The 15,697-nt window shown below is 57.9% G+C and overlaps 1 protein-coding gene across 1 annotated transcript in view; it reads left to right on the plus strand.

The window, feature by feature from the left end:
* Positions 1–15,697, plus strand: part of GLI2 (GLI family zinc finger 2) — a 185,492-nt gene that overhangs the window by 155,865 nt on the left and 13,930 nt on the right. The window contains 5 exon segments of the mRNA XM_040619040.1: positions 4,781–4,982; positions 6,177–6,390; positions 7,648–7,770; positions 11,194–11,328; positions 15,113–15,262. Of these exon segments, the coding sequence (XP_040474974.1) occupies positions 4,781–4,982; positions 6,177–6,390; positions 7,648–7,770; positions 11,194–11,328; positions 15,113–15,262 (824 nt within the window).

The raw sequence follows: 15,697 nt of genomic DNA on the forward strand, positions 1-15,697 counted from the left end.
GGGACTGTCGGAGGCATCAGTCGGGCAGGGAGTCCGTGCCCAGCCTGCAGACAGGAGGGAGACTGAGGCAGAGGAGACCAGGCCACGGGGCCCAGAGGGGCAGGACTGCCGTGCGGGTGCAGGCCCCGGCCGAATGGTGTATATAGCTCGTCTGGTGAGCCTGCACCCACAGTCCTGGGAGACCGGCGCTACGAAGTCACCCTACGGGCCAGGAACCAGAGGCCCTGAGCCCGAAGTTTCTTTGTCCGCATCACAGAACTAGGAAATGGTCAGCCTCTGGGCTCCAAAGTCTAGATGTTCTCACTTCCCACGTAAGAGGGGGTGAGGGGGCTGTGGGCAGCTAAGTGTGGGGCAGGTCAAGGTCCTCCAGCTGGGTTTCCTTGAGCATTTCCTCAGTTAGTCCGGAAGATAGTGGCCGGGGCAGGGCTGTGCAGGAATGCTCCGGAACCAGTGACGATTCAGAGCCCACGAGCCAGGCCACGAGACTGTGTTCCGCTGTCCCCAGGGGAGGCGTGTCCCAGTCGCATGCTCAGGACAACGTCTGGCCCAGAGAAGGCTCCTGGGACGTCGTGCTGGGACACAGCTCTCTCCACCACCGGCCCCATGCCTGTCCTCCCCAGGTCCTGTAGAGACAGGTCCCTGCATCCCTCCTGCTGCCCTCAGCCCAGGTTCCTGGGTCCTTGGGACGTCCACCCGGAGCGTGGGTGGTATGCTGCTCACTAGCCAATAGCAGCCCCGAGGTGGGTCCTGTGGGCCCATCTTGCAGGTGAGGAACCAGCTTGGGGAGGGCCAGCGGCTCGCACAAGGCCACCCAGTCCAGAGCAGTCAGGCAGGATCAGAGCGTGGTCTGCCTGGGCCCGGGGCCTGTTCTCAACTCTCCTGCCCTTCCTGGCTGCCCCCGGGAAAGCAGCAATGTCCCTGAGCATGCTGGACTTAGCTAAGGCAATCCCAGGCACCCAGCAAACCCTGCCTAGTACTGTGGTTACTGCTTTTATCACTCACCTGGACGGTGACCTTCACGGAAGCCCGGGGCTGAGGGTCCTCCCTGCTCGCGGCCCCCGTAGTGACCAGCCCCACGCCTGGCATACCGTCAACATTGACAGGGGACTGATGGGTGAACGAACTAACACACGAATGAGCAAACGAAAGACCTAGTGGTTGAAGCAGGGTCCCGGTGCCGGCGGCAACAGGAGTGGGGCGAATCGGGCGGCGTCTGCCCAGGTGAGGGCCGGCTAGTATCCGGTCACCCGGCGGCTGACAGAAATCAGCACAGACTCATCCACAGATGAATGGACGGCACGGCTCTGCCAGTCCCCGGTCATAAATCACCGGCGAAGCCACAGGAAATGAGTGCCAGGATTTTCTTTCTATTTAGTAATTTATCAAGGGAAGAGGCGCATTAATAAACATATTTCCCCTGAGGGGTGGGAATAACAGAGACGAATGTCACTGTCAGATTTGGCCTGTTTCCTCTTGTTAGGGGCGCAGGAGAGGGTGGGAATCCAAATATAAGCAGCAAAATCTTTTTTAAAAAGTGTATCACACAGACGAGTGTATTTCTTCCTGTATACGATGTTAGATCTTCCCTCCCACCTCGTATTTCTCCATTTGCCTCAGTCTGTTAAGTAATAGGAATCTTTGGGAAGATTCACTTTTGCATCTTTGATTTGCCTTCGAAGTGAGGACTGACAAGGGGTGAACTCAGTGAATAGGAACAAAGAAGCCTAAACGAGCCCGAGTGAATGGACGGATGAGTGAATACTTTAGTGACAGGCGTGCTGCTGTGTGGCCCAATCGTGTTTTCTAGACGTGCTGTCCTTGACTCCAGTGGTAGCGTTAGGCTCACCCTGCCCAGCGGAACCATCCTCCTAGCCCCTAAGGAAGCTACGTGAACTCTCAGTTCCATTTTAGAAGGTCTGGGTTTTAGGCACTTCCGTGCTCTCCGGGTGGTCCTCACAATAACCCAGTGAGCCACACTGCACTGCCCCCACTGTACAGATGGGCAAAGAGAGGCTCAGGAGGCTGAGGCATGGGCTCCAAGGGCAAGCGTGAAGTGTTGGGTTCGGTATGGCCGCTAGCGCCGCTGTGTGTCCCCACATGGTGTGTATGTGTGTCTGTGCGGCCCAGCCCCCACCCCTCCAGGACATCCTTCCCCGCAAATGCCTCTCCCCCTCACCCTGGGCAGAGGCGGTGTGCTGCATGGTCTGCCGGCCAACTGCCTGATCTCCAGTCCGTTTCTGTACTTGCCCTGGCTGCGCGGCCATGGGCAAGCCACTTGCTTTGTCATTCGTAAAATGAGAGTGATAATAGCCCCTTCCTTCTAGGGCAGTTTGCGCTATTTAATATTTCAGAGATTAAACAAGTTAATATATTTGAGTGCTTGGAACAGTATCTAGCACCTTCCGGGCGGTCCGTAAATATTGACTCTCCGAGGCTGTGATTCCACTGTCCCTCACCACACCGTGCCCGTGCCAGGGGCTCAGCCGTCACCGTCTCGCACTTGGGCTCACTGCTGAGCCCGCTGTCTGTGCATGCAGGTAACAGTGAAGGGGACAGGACCCAAATCCCTCATGCGTGAAGGCAGGAGAGCCAGAAGCGATCGGAAAACCACACCAGCAGATGCAGGCTGGCCAATGGGACACCTGTTTGGATTGGGGTGGGGGGGACCTTCCCAACCAGAGGATGTCAGGATGCTTTCTCTGGGCAAGTGGTAAACTTCTGAGGCCTGAGCACAGAGAGGCGGGAGGAGAACTTTAGGCAGAGGAATGTGCATGTGCAAAGGCCCTGTGCAGGAAGGGAAGGCAGGTGACCTGAGGGGGGAGCTGGAAGGTGGCTGGAGCAAAGCGTGGGACGTGGGCAGGATGAAGCTGGAGAGGTGGGCAGGGGACACCGACAGGGCTGCCAAGAAAGCCACCCTGAAGATTTGGGCCTTTTTCCTAATAGCACTGGGGAGCTTTGGAGAAGTGGGGGGCAGGGGGCACAGGGACAGGATTCAATTTACACAGCTCTCCAGGCTGCAGTGAGGAATGTGCCATCCACAGAGCAATTAGCTAAGGGCTGAGGATGACCAGGGTTAGTGGTGGGCTGGAGGGAGCTGGGGGAAGGTGGGAGAAAGGGGACCTGTGTGCAGCTTCGGGGGCAGACTCGGTTGTGAAGGGGGTGAGGATGGGGAGGCATCAGGCCAACTCCCGGGTTCCCTGGTTCCCTCTCTGCTGCTGTGTGGGTGGTGGGTGCCCGCTGAGCTCAGCCCTGCAGGATACCCGTAGTGACCTCGAGCTACCTTTCAGCCAGCTTCTGGGGCTTCGTCTCCTCTGCACAGCCTCGGAGGGTGTTTATCCCAGTGGCCCAGGAGGACAGGGGCTTCCCAGGGTTGACAGCCAAGTGTGAGCGGCTGGGGGAGCGCCGGGCATGGGTGCCCCCAGGGCCCAGCAGTGGAGAGGCTAGGGGAACGTCAGGGTCTGAGGCAGTGGGGCCGGGGCTCTGCTGAAGCTTCTGCAGGTGTAGCCGCGGGCTCTGTGCACTCACACAGGTTCAGTATGCCCTGAGCCTTCTCAGGGGCTGCCTGGCATGGAGATGGGGGCTCAGAGATCCAGAGGCCATCAGCCCTGCTGCCAGGGTAACCTGCCGCCTCCCTGGAGGAGGGGGATCTGTGGGGTCCAAACAGTGCTGAGCAGACAGAAGGGAAGAAGGCGGGCAACACGAGCCCAGGAACAGCCGAGCATCGGCAGCCTCTAGAGCTGTATACAGGCCACCCCTCCAGCCCAAAGGGAGCCCGGAGGCCACTGAAGAGGCACGGAAAAGAGGTGTCATGCAAGTATCCAGAAACTCAGAGCTATGGCCATGCATTTGGGCGCCCCTGCTGTGGGGCCGGTGCTGCTCGCACACATTACCTGCTCTCCTCCTCACCATGGCCCTGGAGGTCGGAACCAGGAAAGCCTTTCCCAAAGAAGAAACCAGAGTTCAGGGAGGGTCTGGACAGGGCAGGAACTGGCATGTGGAAGTTGCCCCGTTATGCTGTCAGACCATTTCTAGGCCACTGTTTGTCCAGAGGAAAGAACTAGAGCCCTGACTTGGGGGGGGGGAGGGGTGGCTGTACAGGAGAGCAGTCTGGAGCCATGGCAGGAGAGTGTGACCCCAGGGTGAAGGGAGCCCTGTCTGGGGTGGACTGTCCTCCCTTCCCGCAGTTCTGTATAGGTGAGGGGTGAGAGCTCCTGCAAGGGGTGGGGTGGGGGTATGCCTGCGCATCGTGAGTGTTGAAGGTGACAGGTTCCCGAAGTCTCAGGAAACTCCAGAAGCCAGGACACGGGCTGCCACTGGGGGGTTTCTGCAAAGGCGCCGGCCTTGCTGTTTCCTGACCTGGTGCTGGTTTCACGGGTGGGTCGCTCGGTGAGAGGCCACCAAGCCGTTCGACCTTTATGATTGGTGTACTTTGCTGCCATGCCCAAGGCGCTGCCCAATCCAGTCCTGCTCTCGGCAAAACGGATAGGAAAGGCGCTAATTTACGTTCAGTGAGCGTGTCCTCTCACCCAAGCGCTGACCTGCGTTTCTCCCAGCCTCACCACACTGTACGGGGATGAGTCCCTTTCTGCAGAGAAGCAAACTGAGTTTGAGACAGGTTAGGTCCCTAGCTCAAGAGCACCCTGCTGGAAAGTGGCAGAGCCTCGGTTCTCATTAGACCATCCTCAAAGGCTCTTCCCGCCGTCCCCCACCTCCCGGTCCCCCTCCCCCGATTCCATCCCCCTACAAGCACAGTGACGCCTGGGGTTGGCTGTCCCCACAGTGTCGCGTTTCTCCAGCCCACGGGTGACGCCCCGCCTGAGCCGCAAGCGGGCGCTGTCCATCTCCCCGCTCTCGGACGCCAGCCTAGACCTGCAGCGGATGATCCGGACCTCCCCCAACTCGCTGGTGGCCTACATCAACAACTCCCGGAGCAGTTCCGCCGCCAGCGGCTCCTACGGGCACCTGTCGGCAGGCGCCCTCAGGTGAGTCCCACCCATGAGCGGGTGGCTGAGAATTGGGAGGTGGGCTGGGGGCCGCGTGGGGAGGGGCCACGCTTTCATCCCAAGGAGACAGACAGGACTTGACACATTGGTGAGTCAGCGCGCTTGCAACTGGTTCAGGAATTCAAAACCACTAACGAGCACGTGGAAATGCGCCAACAGTTGAGTCTGGCTCCATGTGCACATTCAGCCCCCAAATACATTTCTCTGTTGTGAAAAGTGACGTTTACTGGGCCTGGCATGGAAGATTCCATAGTGGAACCAAAGGTGGCTTTCTTAGTATTTCAGCAGGTGTCATGGAGCGGCCACGGCTGTTGGCCACTGCTGGGGACCGCACAAGGTGTGACACTGACTTGGGTCCCGCTGGTCTCTGGGCTGGCAGCAGGCCTCCTGCCGTGGTCACAGCACGGCGTACCCAAACCTCACGGACACCATTCGACCTTGTGTGTGAATGTATGCCCCCCCGCCCCCCACAACCACCTTGTCTGAACTCATGTCAAGGTGGCTCACTCACATGGCCATTGGCAGTAGCCCTAGTTCTCGTTATGGGGGCCTCTCCGCAAGGCTGCTTGAGGGTCCTCCCTCCGTGGCCGCTGGCTCCCCTCCCCCGCCCCCAGAGTGAGTGGTGCAGGAGAGAGCAAGGAGGAAGCCACAAGCCACCCGTCTTGTATGGCTTAGCCTCCGAGGTCACCATTATTCCTCAGTTTCCTGTTCTGGAGAGAATGGCCCATATGCAGATGACAGGAAGGGGCCTGAGGTGCAATCGAAGTGAAAGGATAAAGGGGACCATGTGAGCCAGAGGGCCCAGGGCACTCTTCCTGGACAAGGGGGCATCAGGACCAGCCTCAGGGGCCCAGCGAGGTTCAGATAGTCCGGGAGTGATGATACAGGGGTGCATCTCAGGTGTCAGAGCGGTGAAGGGCCCGGGTGTGGGGATGAGATGCCTTGCTCCTCCTGGGGCCCAGCCTGCTGGAGGGAAGGCTGTGTCGTGGGGCAGGGCCCAAGGGTGAGCGCAGAAGGGGAGGCCTGAGAGGGCAGACCGTGGGGAGCCGCTGCTGGTTCCCCAACAAAGTGAAGCCCTGCTGGCAGAGAGATGAGCCATACTCGCCTCCTAGTCCCTGGCAGGGTCTTGTCTTCCCCCGCCTCCGTTCCTGACTTGTGCGCTCTTCTTTGCAGCCCTGCCTTCACCTTCCCCCACCCCATCAACCCGGTGGCCTACCAGCAGATCCTGAGCCAGCAGAGGGGTCTGGGCTCGGCCTTCGGACACACTCCACCCTTGATCCAGCCCTCGCCCACCTTCTTGGCCCAGCAGCCCATGCCCCTCGCCTCCATCAACGCCACGCCCACCCAGCTCAGCAGCAGCGGCAACTGTCTGAGTGACGTCACCCAGGTAGATAGGTGCAGGGAGCACAGGGCGGGTCACCGGGCTCTTGGGACCCCACGAGGGCTGATCGTTGCCCTCTCATGCTGGGAACTTGTGGAAGTCCTCTGGGCACCGGTCTGGCTGGTGGGATGTCTGCTGGGCAGCGGCCAAGGGATCCAAAGGAGACCTGGGCTGGGTCCTGACCCCCTCACGTTACCTTGGCGAGTACCCAGCCGAAAAGTTCTGCAGTTGCCTGTCTAATCAACGTAATGAGTAGACAGAGAAAGGCTAGAAGTCAGAGTCTGGTAGACAGAGTACTAGGGACGGTTTAGGCTAAGAGCTAGGTTTACAAAAAACCGTCTTACTTGACCTTGCCAGCCGGCCTTTGATGTGGTGGGGCCGTGCTAGTATGGCGTCTGGCACGCAATGGGTGCCGTTAGTATCTGCTGAGGAAAGCCCCATCTGGCAGAATTATAGAGATGGTATTGGAGAACACAGAAGCATAGGCTTTGGAATCAGTCCGACTGTGTTTTGGAGCCTGACTCGCTGAAAGCTCCTTCAGCCGGGCTGACGCGTGTGCCGAGTGGGGCCTGCTGCCCAATTGGCTCCTTGTGCACATGCGTGAGCTTCTGTGTCCAGAGCCCCGTGTGGACCCGATCCTGGTTAGCACTCACGATGACACTTCTTAAGGTGGAGTGACCGCCCAGGCCGGCCACCTGGCAGGGCACAGCCCAGACGTGACCACGTGCTGGGAGGAAGGCGAGACTCCACCCTGTCCCGAAAAACCTCTTCCAGGCTGCCCTCCGTCTCTACCCCAGGGCTCCAGGCAGCCGCCTAGTGCCTGCCCCCAGACAGTGGCTGTCAGCCCTCGTCTCCACCCGCCACTGTGCCTCTGGCCCCCTTCTCCTGAGCAGCAGGCCCTTCTTTCCTGCTCCCTGGGCTGGCCCGGCCCTGTTCTCCACAGACCCCGAGCTGCCCCTGCTCTCATGCTTCGGAGGGCTGAGCAGTTGAGGCTGTTGGAACAGAAGCGATGGTGCCCAGCATCTCCCAAAGAGAGGGTTTCTTTTCCATTCCTGTGGAGGCGGGGCTTGGAAGGCCGACTCTGGGCTTTCCCTGGCTGTGCCCCTGGCCAGAGGACCAAGTAGGGGGAGCCAGCTTCTGAAACTTCAAACACCGATGTTGGCCCAGTCCATGTGGAGAGGACCCAGAGGTAAAGTCCAAACAGAAGTTGGGGTGTCCTCGCCCTGCCCCTGTGTGACCGGCTCTCCTGCACTCCTCCCTCAGAACAAGCCGAGCAGCGAGTCAGCCGTGAGCAGCACCGTCAACCCCATCGTCATTCATAAGCGCAGCAAGGTCAAGACAGAGGCCGAGGGCCTGCGGCCAGCCTCCCCACTGACCCTGACGCAGGTAACTTGCTGGCTGGCCTGGCTGGCCTCCGGCTGGGTCAGCGGACCTGGGACCTCAGCTCTGGTGGCAAATGGATGAATGGACCACTGCCTGCGTGAACGAGCAAACCAGAGAGGGAGGGTACACCGTGAGCTCAGGGAGGACCCGAGCTGTGTCCCCAGCACCCCGCACGTCACATGCTCATCAAACACGTGTCTCGTGGAAGGATGGATGGATGGATGGACGGACGGATGGATGGATGGATGGATGGATGGACGGATGGATGCCTGGGGCTGCAGCCGTCTCCACCCAGCACCTCACACAAGCCCTAGTCACACTCAGTCACTTGTGAGGTTGTGGCCCCTGTCCCGTTGCTCCTCCTCCTTGGAACTCCACCCCACCCCATCCCCCTCACTGTCTCTGCACGCTTTCCTAACCCTCCTGGATGACAGGACTCGCCTCTGCCCAGAGCGTCACTGCCCCCCCCCAACTTCTAGGCCTTCTTTCCTGCCACCCGCCCTGCACTTTGGAGAGGCGGCACTTGGGAGAAGTGCCTAACTGGGCTCCACAGCCCCGGGGTTTGCACAGGGACTGGTGCCGAGTCTCTATGAAATTATATTTTCTTTTTTTCTTTTAAAATTTTATTTATTTATTTGAGAGAAAGAACACATGTGCATGTAGGGGACGGGGGCAGAGAGAGAGGGAGAGGGAGAAAATCTTAAGCAGACCTCGCACGGAGCGGAGAGCCCAATGTGGAGCTCGATCTCATGACCCTGAGATCATGACCTGATCGACTGAGCCACCCAGGTGCCTGGGTGCCAATATTTTCTAATGACTCAATACACATTTGAGGGAGTGAGTGGCATGGTGAGGAGGGAAGGAAAGGAAGAGGATTCTTGGCAGGCAGGTGAGGAATGGAGAAACCCAGAGCCCGGGACTGGTCTGTTGTGGGGCCGAAACCCCTGTTCAGGTCCCTTTGGAGATCCTGCCACTTATTCGGACACTCTGAGACAGCAGGCAGAGACAGGCTCAGGTCTTGGAGCAAAGGCCTGTCATAGAGAAGGGCTTGGTGTGACGACTGCTGACCCCACGGGTGAGCCTCCCGCCCCCACCCCCAGGCCTCTTACCATGGCATGATCTCCATCTGTTACTCCAGAGTCACCAGCTTTGACACCAAGGATGCAAGGGACCTCCTGTCCCCGTCTCCCCTACATCTGCCAGACCATCCTTTATCAAACCTGTAAACCATCAGGCATGCTCTGGGCACTTAATTTTTATGAAATATTGGGTCCTGTTATTGTCAGACAAACAGAGGAGTTGGTGACAAATTCTTCTCCGCTCGCTGACACCAAAGCATCTCGGCATGATGCATGGTTTCCATGAGGTCGGCCATCATCGGGGGCCATTGAAATTGATGAGGACAGCACATATCCAGGGGAGATAAACATGCCGTAGTGGCGAGGACAGGCGCTGAGCCCCCGGGAGCCCCTGCCCTACCCCTCTAACCCAGAAAGGCAGCACAAAGCCCTCCTTCCTGCCCGGCCTGGCTTCTCAAACGTGTCAGTGGAAGGAAAGCCGTTTATCACGAGAGGTTGTCACCATGTCGCTCAGTGTCCTGATTCAGTGACCTGGCTCATTTGCAAGGTGGATGGGCGTGCTTCGCCGTGGCAGGCAGCGCAGCATAATGAATCCCCACTCTGCTTAAGCCCTCCAAACCGTGGGCCAGGATGATGCCCAGCTCCATCTGGAGGCCTGAGCGCACCCTCAGCCCCTCTGCCATCTTGCGCTCACACGTCCATCTGGCAGGTCGTTCGAGAGTCTTCTTGGAAATGAGCAGAACATGCGGCTTATGAAATAAGAAGTCAGTTTGCAGGCTTTCTGACCATGCAGAGCAGATGCAGGAGGCCACAGCCCCACAGACCCGGCTATAGGTCCGGGGCTGGGGTGCTCCGCACCTTCCTTGTAATATGGACCGCGTGCCTGCCCATGGACTTAGGAAACCACGTATGATTTTTTGCCTTGTCAAGGCAAGTGCATTAATTGAAAAGCACTCTGAGAAACAACCAGAAGGTCCTCTGAGAGGAGCCCTTAGCAGCTCCAGTGGACGGTCGTTCAGGGGCCTGAGTCTGCGGCCAGCCCGGGGAGCCGCGAGGCCGATTTCCCCACTCCCAGAAATGGACTCAGCAGTAGTAATGAGGCTGATGGGCGAGCTGCAGCCTCCACTTCGTGGTCTCTGGAGCTCGTGGGGGCTGGGGCTCCTGACTGTGGGGGAGGCTGGACCCCTTAGTCAGAGCTGTAAATGTTTTCCCCAGGGGCTCTTCTGAAAGGCAGAATATTCCCACTGTTCTGTGGATGATTTGAAATGGAAAGCAACTCGTTCTAACATCTGCCTCTTTGCCTGGCTTTGCTCTGAGCCAGCCTAGCGAGCCAGCAGAAAGCCGGGGAGTCCTTGACATCCCGTGGAGGTCCTCCCTGGGCCTTCATCCCAGCCTGGCACATGTGTGCCTCCCCCTCGCCCCCCGCTCACAGCCCGCCGCATGTCCCCTGCTAAGGGGCCGCCCCCGACCAGCCCCAAGTCAGCACCAGCTACGGTGGGGCTCCCGGCGGGAACATGCTCGGTCTCTTCTGGCGGTGACAGGCTTCGTGCTCTTTGAAAGGAGGTCCAGGCACCTCTGATCGGGGGAAGGCCTGTCTCGGGGGCCTTCCCTTTGCCGCCTTGAATGGGACACACGTGGGCCCCATCCTGATGGGGAGACTGGAGTGCAGACTTGGCTGTCACGAAGTCACTGTGTGCTCTACAGAGAGCAAGGTGGCCTCTCCCTGAACCCGCTCTCCTGGCTGTGGTGCACGAGTACAAACGCCCGCACGTGCTAGAGCTGTCGCAGGGAAGGGGGGCGGTGGGAGAATTTGCCACAGTACGTTCACTCTACTCTGAGCCTGAACCAGGGCGCGCTGTGTGTCCCTGGGAGGAGGGGGCCACGTGAGAGTCTGTTGTCTGAAGGGCCGGGCCAGAGGCACGTTGGCTGTTCTCTTGCCTCCCCATACACGCTCTAAATAAAAACGCCCTTACCCTGATCCTATGGGGCCCACCCCGGCTCCCCCGGGGGAAACCAAACCAAAGAAGCGAAAGTCCCTGCCATCTCTTCTCCTCTTTCCTTGCCAAGTCAGTTGACCCAGGATGTGATGGGACATTTTTGTGGTGACAAGCAAGCAGGAGAGAGGAAGGAGGGGCCCCAGGAAATCGGCCGAGTGCATATATGTGTACATGCATATGCATGTGCGTGAGGCTGTGTGTGTGTGTGTGTGTGCTTATGTGTGCGTGCACGTCCATGCATGCATGTGTGTGGCCCTTGGCACAGATTGCCTGGGGCCGATAGTGACCTTTCGTCGGGAGCAAGTGGCTGGATGTGGCTCACCGTGGGTATGCTCTGCTTCCTCCCCCAGGAGCAGCTGGCTGACCTCAAGGAAGACCTGGACAGGGATGACTGTAAGCAGGAGGCCGAGGTGATCATCTACGAGACCAACTGCCACTGGGAGGACTGCACCAAGGAGTACGACACGCAGGAGCAGCTGGTGCATGTAAGCCTCCGAGCTCGGCAGCCTGCCCCATGGGCAGAGCTTCTGGGCCCTCTGCTGGAGAGAAGGGGCTGGAGGAGGCAGCTCCAGCAGATGCCTGGGCTGCAGCCTCTGCAAGTGGGAGGCGTAATTATTTATCTGGGCTCTGCCTGCTTCTAAAAGGCCACTTATAAATACATACGTCGTAAAAGAGATCAAAACAAAAATAAGTAAATGAGGAAATTCAGGAGAAAGGAACAATAAGATGAAGCCAGGAGTAGAACGTATTCTAAAAACTAAGTGCTCTGGACTATAATTCAGGTAAGTATCTTATTTTTCAAGCTTCCTAGCAGCCAGTGCAAAAAGGGAAATAAGAGCAGTTAAACCAGCCAGCATCTGCAAGATCATAACAAGTCTGACCCTGAAACCTGGAAGAAATTCCTCCCATGAAGGAAGGAATTCGTCATTTCCTCTGGGAGACCATTCCCAGAGACCCAGTATACATAAGTGCAGACAGGGTGTTGATACCCTATCAGGAGGCGGCTGCTTAAAAATTCCTGGATCCTGACAGGGCAGGACACCAGAGAGGCCATGGGACCTGGGTGTGCCTTTCGTGTCTTGTCCCTTGGTCCGCACTCAGAATTCGACAGCAACGTTCACGTGATGGCAGTCAGGGGGTAGCCTGCAGTGGGAAGAGCAGAGGCTTCAAAACTGGCTACATCACAGCTAGCCAAGTGGTTCTGCACAAGTCACTTAACCCCCATAAGCCTCAGTTTTTTCCTCCTGTAGCATCAGGTGAAGCTGCGAGGGGGTGAGGGTTAGATGGGTTACCCACGTAAGCACGTAGCGGATGGCATTTCATATGTGGTTGTTCCCTCCCACCTCCTCCTCCCTGTTCCCCACACCAGCCTGAGTGTTTCTCTTCTCCATCCAGAAGAGAAACTGCCTTCAAGAATAACCCTCCCAGCCACCCCCTCCCCTGCACACACACATATATACACACAATTCTTGGGGACTGAGAGTCTGTAAAGATGAGCCCCACACCAGACTAGCAGCTCGATGGCTGGGTAGGGTAGATACACACGCTCTTCCCATCTAGAAGCCTCCCCAAAGGAGCTTGCTTCTCCCCAGCCCTGTGCATTCAGCATTTAGGACACCACCCACTCCATCCGGTCACAAGAGTTGCTCTCAAATACTGGAGGTTTCTTTTGCTTTGGGGATCAAACCCCCGCCCCCCCCCAACCGCCGCCGCCAATTCTCACGTAGAAGACCGGGATTTCCTAGCAAACCTGTTGCAGCTGACACACCACCTGTGAAGCCGGGCTGCTCTGATCCCTCCTGGAACTCGAACGTAATTTTTCAACCTGCACCATGTCTTGGGGTGAACGCGTCCGAGGTGGAGAAGGGGCCACTGGGGCTGTGAGTTGTAGGATGGATCAGATTAGATGAAAGGAGCGAGAGGACAGCACTCATGGCCGGGAGGGGTCAGGGAGAGGTGGAGACGCAGACTTGAGAGGTGTGCTCAGTGGTGAGCGAACCGGGCCGCCCAGAGCACAGAGGAAACTCCTCCAATAAAGGCATCAGGGGCAGGAAGTGCAGGCTTCTGCCTGTGCCCAGGACTGTGCCTGCGGGCGTAGGGGAGCGCCTCTGCTGGGCCCCGGGAAGAGAAGGCCCCTACGAGAAGAGAGCCGGCCCCTCGGCCCAGCTGTGTCTTTCTCTCCGCTCCCTGGGAAGATGGATGGTGGCAGGCACACAGGCGAGCTGGAGCCCCCAGTCGATTATTAACAATTTGTTGCTAAGTAAACCAATAAGAAAAAAATGAAAGGCATTGTCAGGAAGCATTTTTATCATTTGAAAGGCTTTAAAAATGGAAAGTGCGGCTAATATGATAAGATTTCCCTGGAAGTTCAAAGCGCTGTAGATTTAACTCGCTCCAACGCGGGCATTTGTATGCACGACAGCCCGGCCTGTTTCTCAGCGCGTGGGCCTGGCGGCTTGCTGTCTTTCTGGGTCGGGCGCTCCGACAGCCCCGCAGCTTGCAAAGAACGACAGCAGCACCATCCCGTAGAAGGACACCACCAGCCACAAAGGCCCGCCACGCATGCAACTTGACATTAACCTGGGCGCCCGTTTTAAAAAGAGTAAAAGGAAACAGGTGGAATTCACTTGAAAAATAGATTTTATTTCACCCAATATATCTGAAAGATGATCATTTTGACGTGTAATCAATATAAAACAGAATTACTGGATATTTTACATCTTTTTTTTTTTTTCTATTGTCCGTCTTGGAAACAGCCCATCCCAGTTGGTACCAGCCACATTTCAAGGGCTCAAAGCCACAAGTGGCGAATAGCTACTGCATTGGAGGTGGTGGTGGGTGGGAGGCAGTGAAAGCGGGAAGAGCACCAAGAACAGAGAGAAGAGAGGAGATGGGGCTGGAGGGACCAGGCAGCCAAGACCTGAGTGTCCTACCCTCCCGGCCCCCTCGGGAGAAGCAAGTCCAGCCTGATCTGCACACAGACAGGACATGACCTTGAACCAAGAGGGAGATGGAAGGGGAAGGATGGGACCTTGATGGGGCATAGGGAGGCTCCCCCGGTGGCCTTTAGAGAGAAGCCCTAGAGGGAGAGGAAATACTTGAGGTCCAATATATTTTTCAGTCCACTGCGTGAGTGGCTAATACTCTCCCCCACATAAAAAAGCAACCTCAAAGCCTAAGGACATAAAAATTTGGCGGCCCCACACATATCCACCCATCCTAAGCTCAGAGGTAGTAATACCCTGCTCCAGTGAGTACTGCAGCCTTCAGTTAAATAATCAAAGCAAGTGACTAAAATCCAAAGGGTCAACTCAGGGCAGATTGCTCTGTTCCCTGTGACAGCGTCTGTGGCCCGTTGCTCCGTATCACGGGAGAAACTACTCGAGGTGGCACACATGTGGCGAGCCCGAGACAGAAGCTGGAAGGTGTGGGGGCAGGCACTGGGGAAAAGAGGGAAGTAAGTCCGCCATTCCCGGGCCAGGGCAGTGCTGCCTGGGATGCATCTGGGGACCCCTCCTCCAGGAAAGGCTTCTCGTTCTTGCACTTCCCAGCTTCCCCCGAGATGGTCCCGCCTGCCCCGGGATACCCAGCTCCCAAGGCCATGCCCCGAGATCAGTCATGCTGTCTTTGGCTGACCTGCTTTACCTTCCTGGGCCGTCGTGTGCCAGGGACAGCCTCGCACAGTGCTCAGAGCCCAGAGCCCAGCATCAGGGTCAGAATGGAGCTCTGCCTGCCCTTGTTGACCTGGCCCTACTGGGCCACGTAAGAATCTGGGCCTTGCTGAAAAGGGGCGGAGCCATCATCTCATAGGCTGCTGTCAAAAGTAGAGATGAGCATACCTTTATGTTTGCATTATGATAAAAAAAAAAGTTATTATTCAGGAATTCCTAGGACAATAGGGGCAAGTTTGGGAGAAGCGTCTCATGCACCAACCATGTGCATGTCTGCCTCGCTACAGTTCATTAGTGCCTACTGTTTGCAGCCTAGAGCGTCTTCCTCACGACCAGAGCCTGGAGCCCAGCCTGGGGTGAGCGGGATGCCCTTGCCCATCACAGATGGGCACTTTGATCACTGACTACTTGGGAAATGCCGCTGAGACGAGTAGCACACAGTAGGTCTGCAGTTAGTGGCAGCTAATGGGAGCTGATGAGGAGGTGTGGCCTGGCACACGGGCGGCGGTCTTGTCGGGCGGGGGGTCTGCACGGCCAGGTGGGGTCCGCAGCGCCGCGTGGCCGGACTCACGGCCGTCCCTGCGCTTCTCCCCGGCAGCACATCAACAATGAGCACATCCACGGGGAGAAGAAGGAGTTCGTGTGCCGCTGGCAGGCCTGCACGCGGGAGCAGAAGCCCTTCAAGGCGCAGTACATGCTGGTGGTGCACATGCGCCGGCACACGGGCGAGAAGCCGCACAAGTGCACGGTGAGCGGAGCTTCCGGCGCGGCCCTTCCCCGCCCCCCACCCCCGGCAGTCTCGGGAGGACAGCCGCGCCTCGTGGCTGATGTGGGCGTGGCTGGGCGTGGCTGGCCACGGGAAGACGTGGGTTGAATAGGCCAGGACAGCATCCCGGGGACCCACCTTCCCAACGTGTTGTCCTGTGTGCTCCTGCCCTGGGTCTTCTGCCCGTGCTTCTGCCCGTGGTGGGTTCTTGAGACCCCTCACCTGTCTGCTGTCCCAGAACTCCCATGGACTACGCATCTTGGTAGCTGCAGTGGGGATGTGCTGGCGGCTCTGTCGTTGTGCCTGTGTGGCCATGAGCCCCACGGTACAGCTACACCCCTGTACTTCGCTTGGCTGGCAGACCGGGGACACAGGTGCTGGCTCAGTAGCACCCTGGAGTCTGCTCCCCCCCCCCCC

Source organism: Ursus maritimus, unplaced genomic scaffold (genome assembly GCF_017311325.1).
Source record: "Ursus maritimus isolate PB19 unplaced genomic scaffold, ASM1731132v1 scaffold_1, whole genome shotgun sequence".
NCBI classification, from domain to species: Eukaryota; Metazoa; Chordata; class Mammalia; order Carnivora; family Ursidae; genus Ursus; species Ursus maritimus.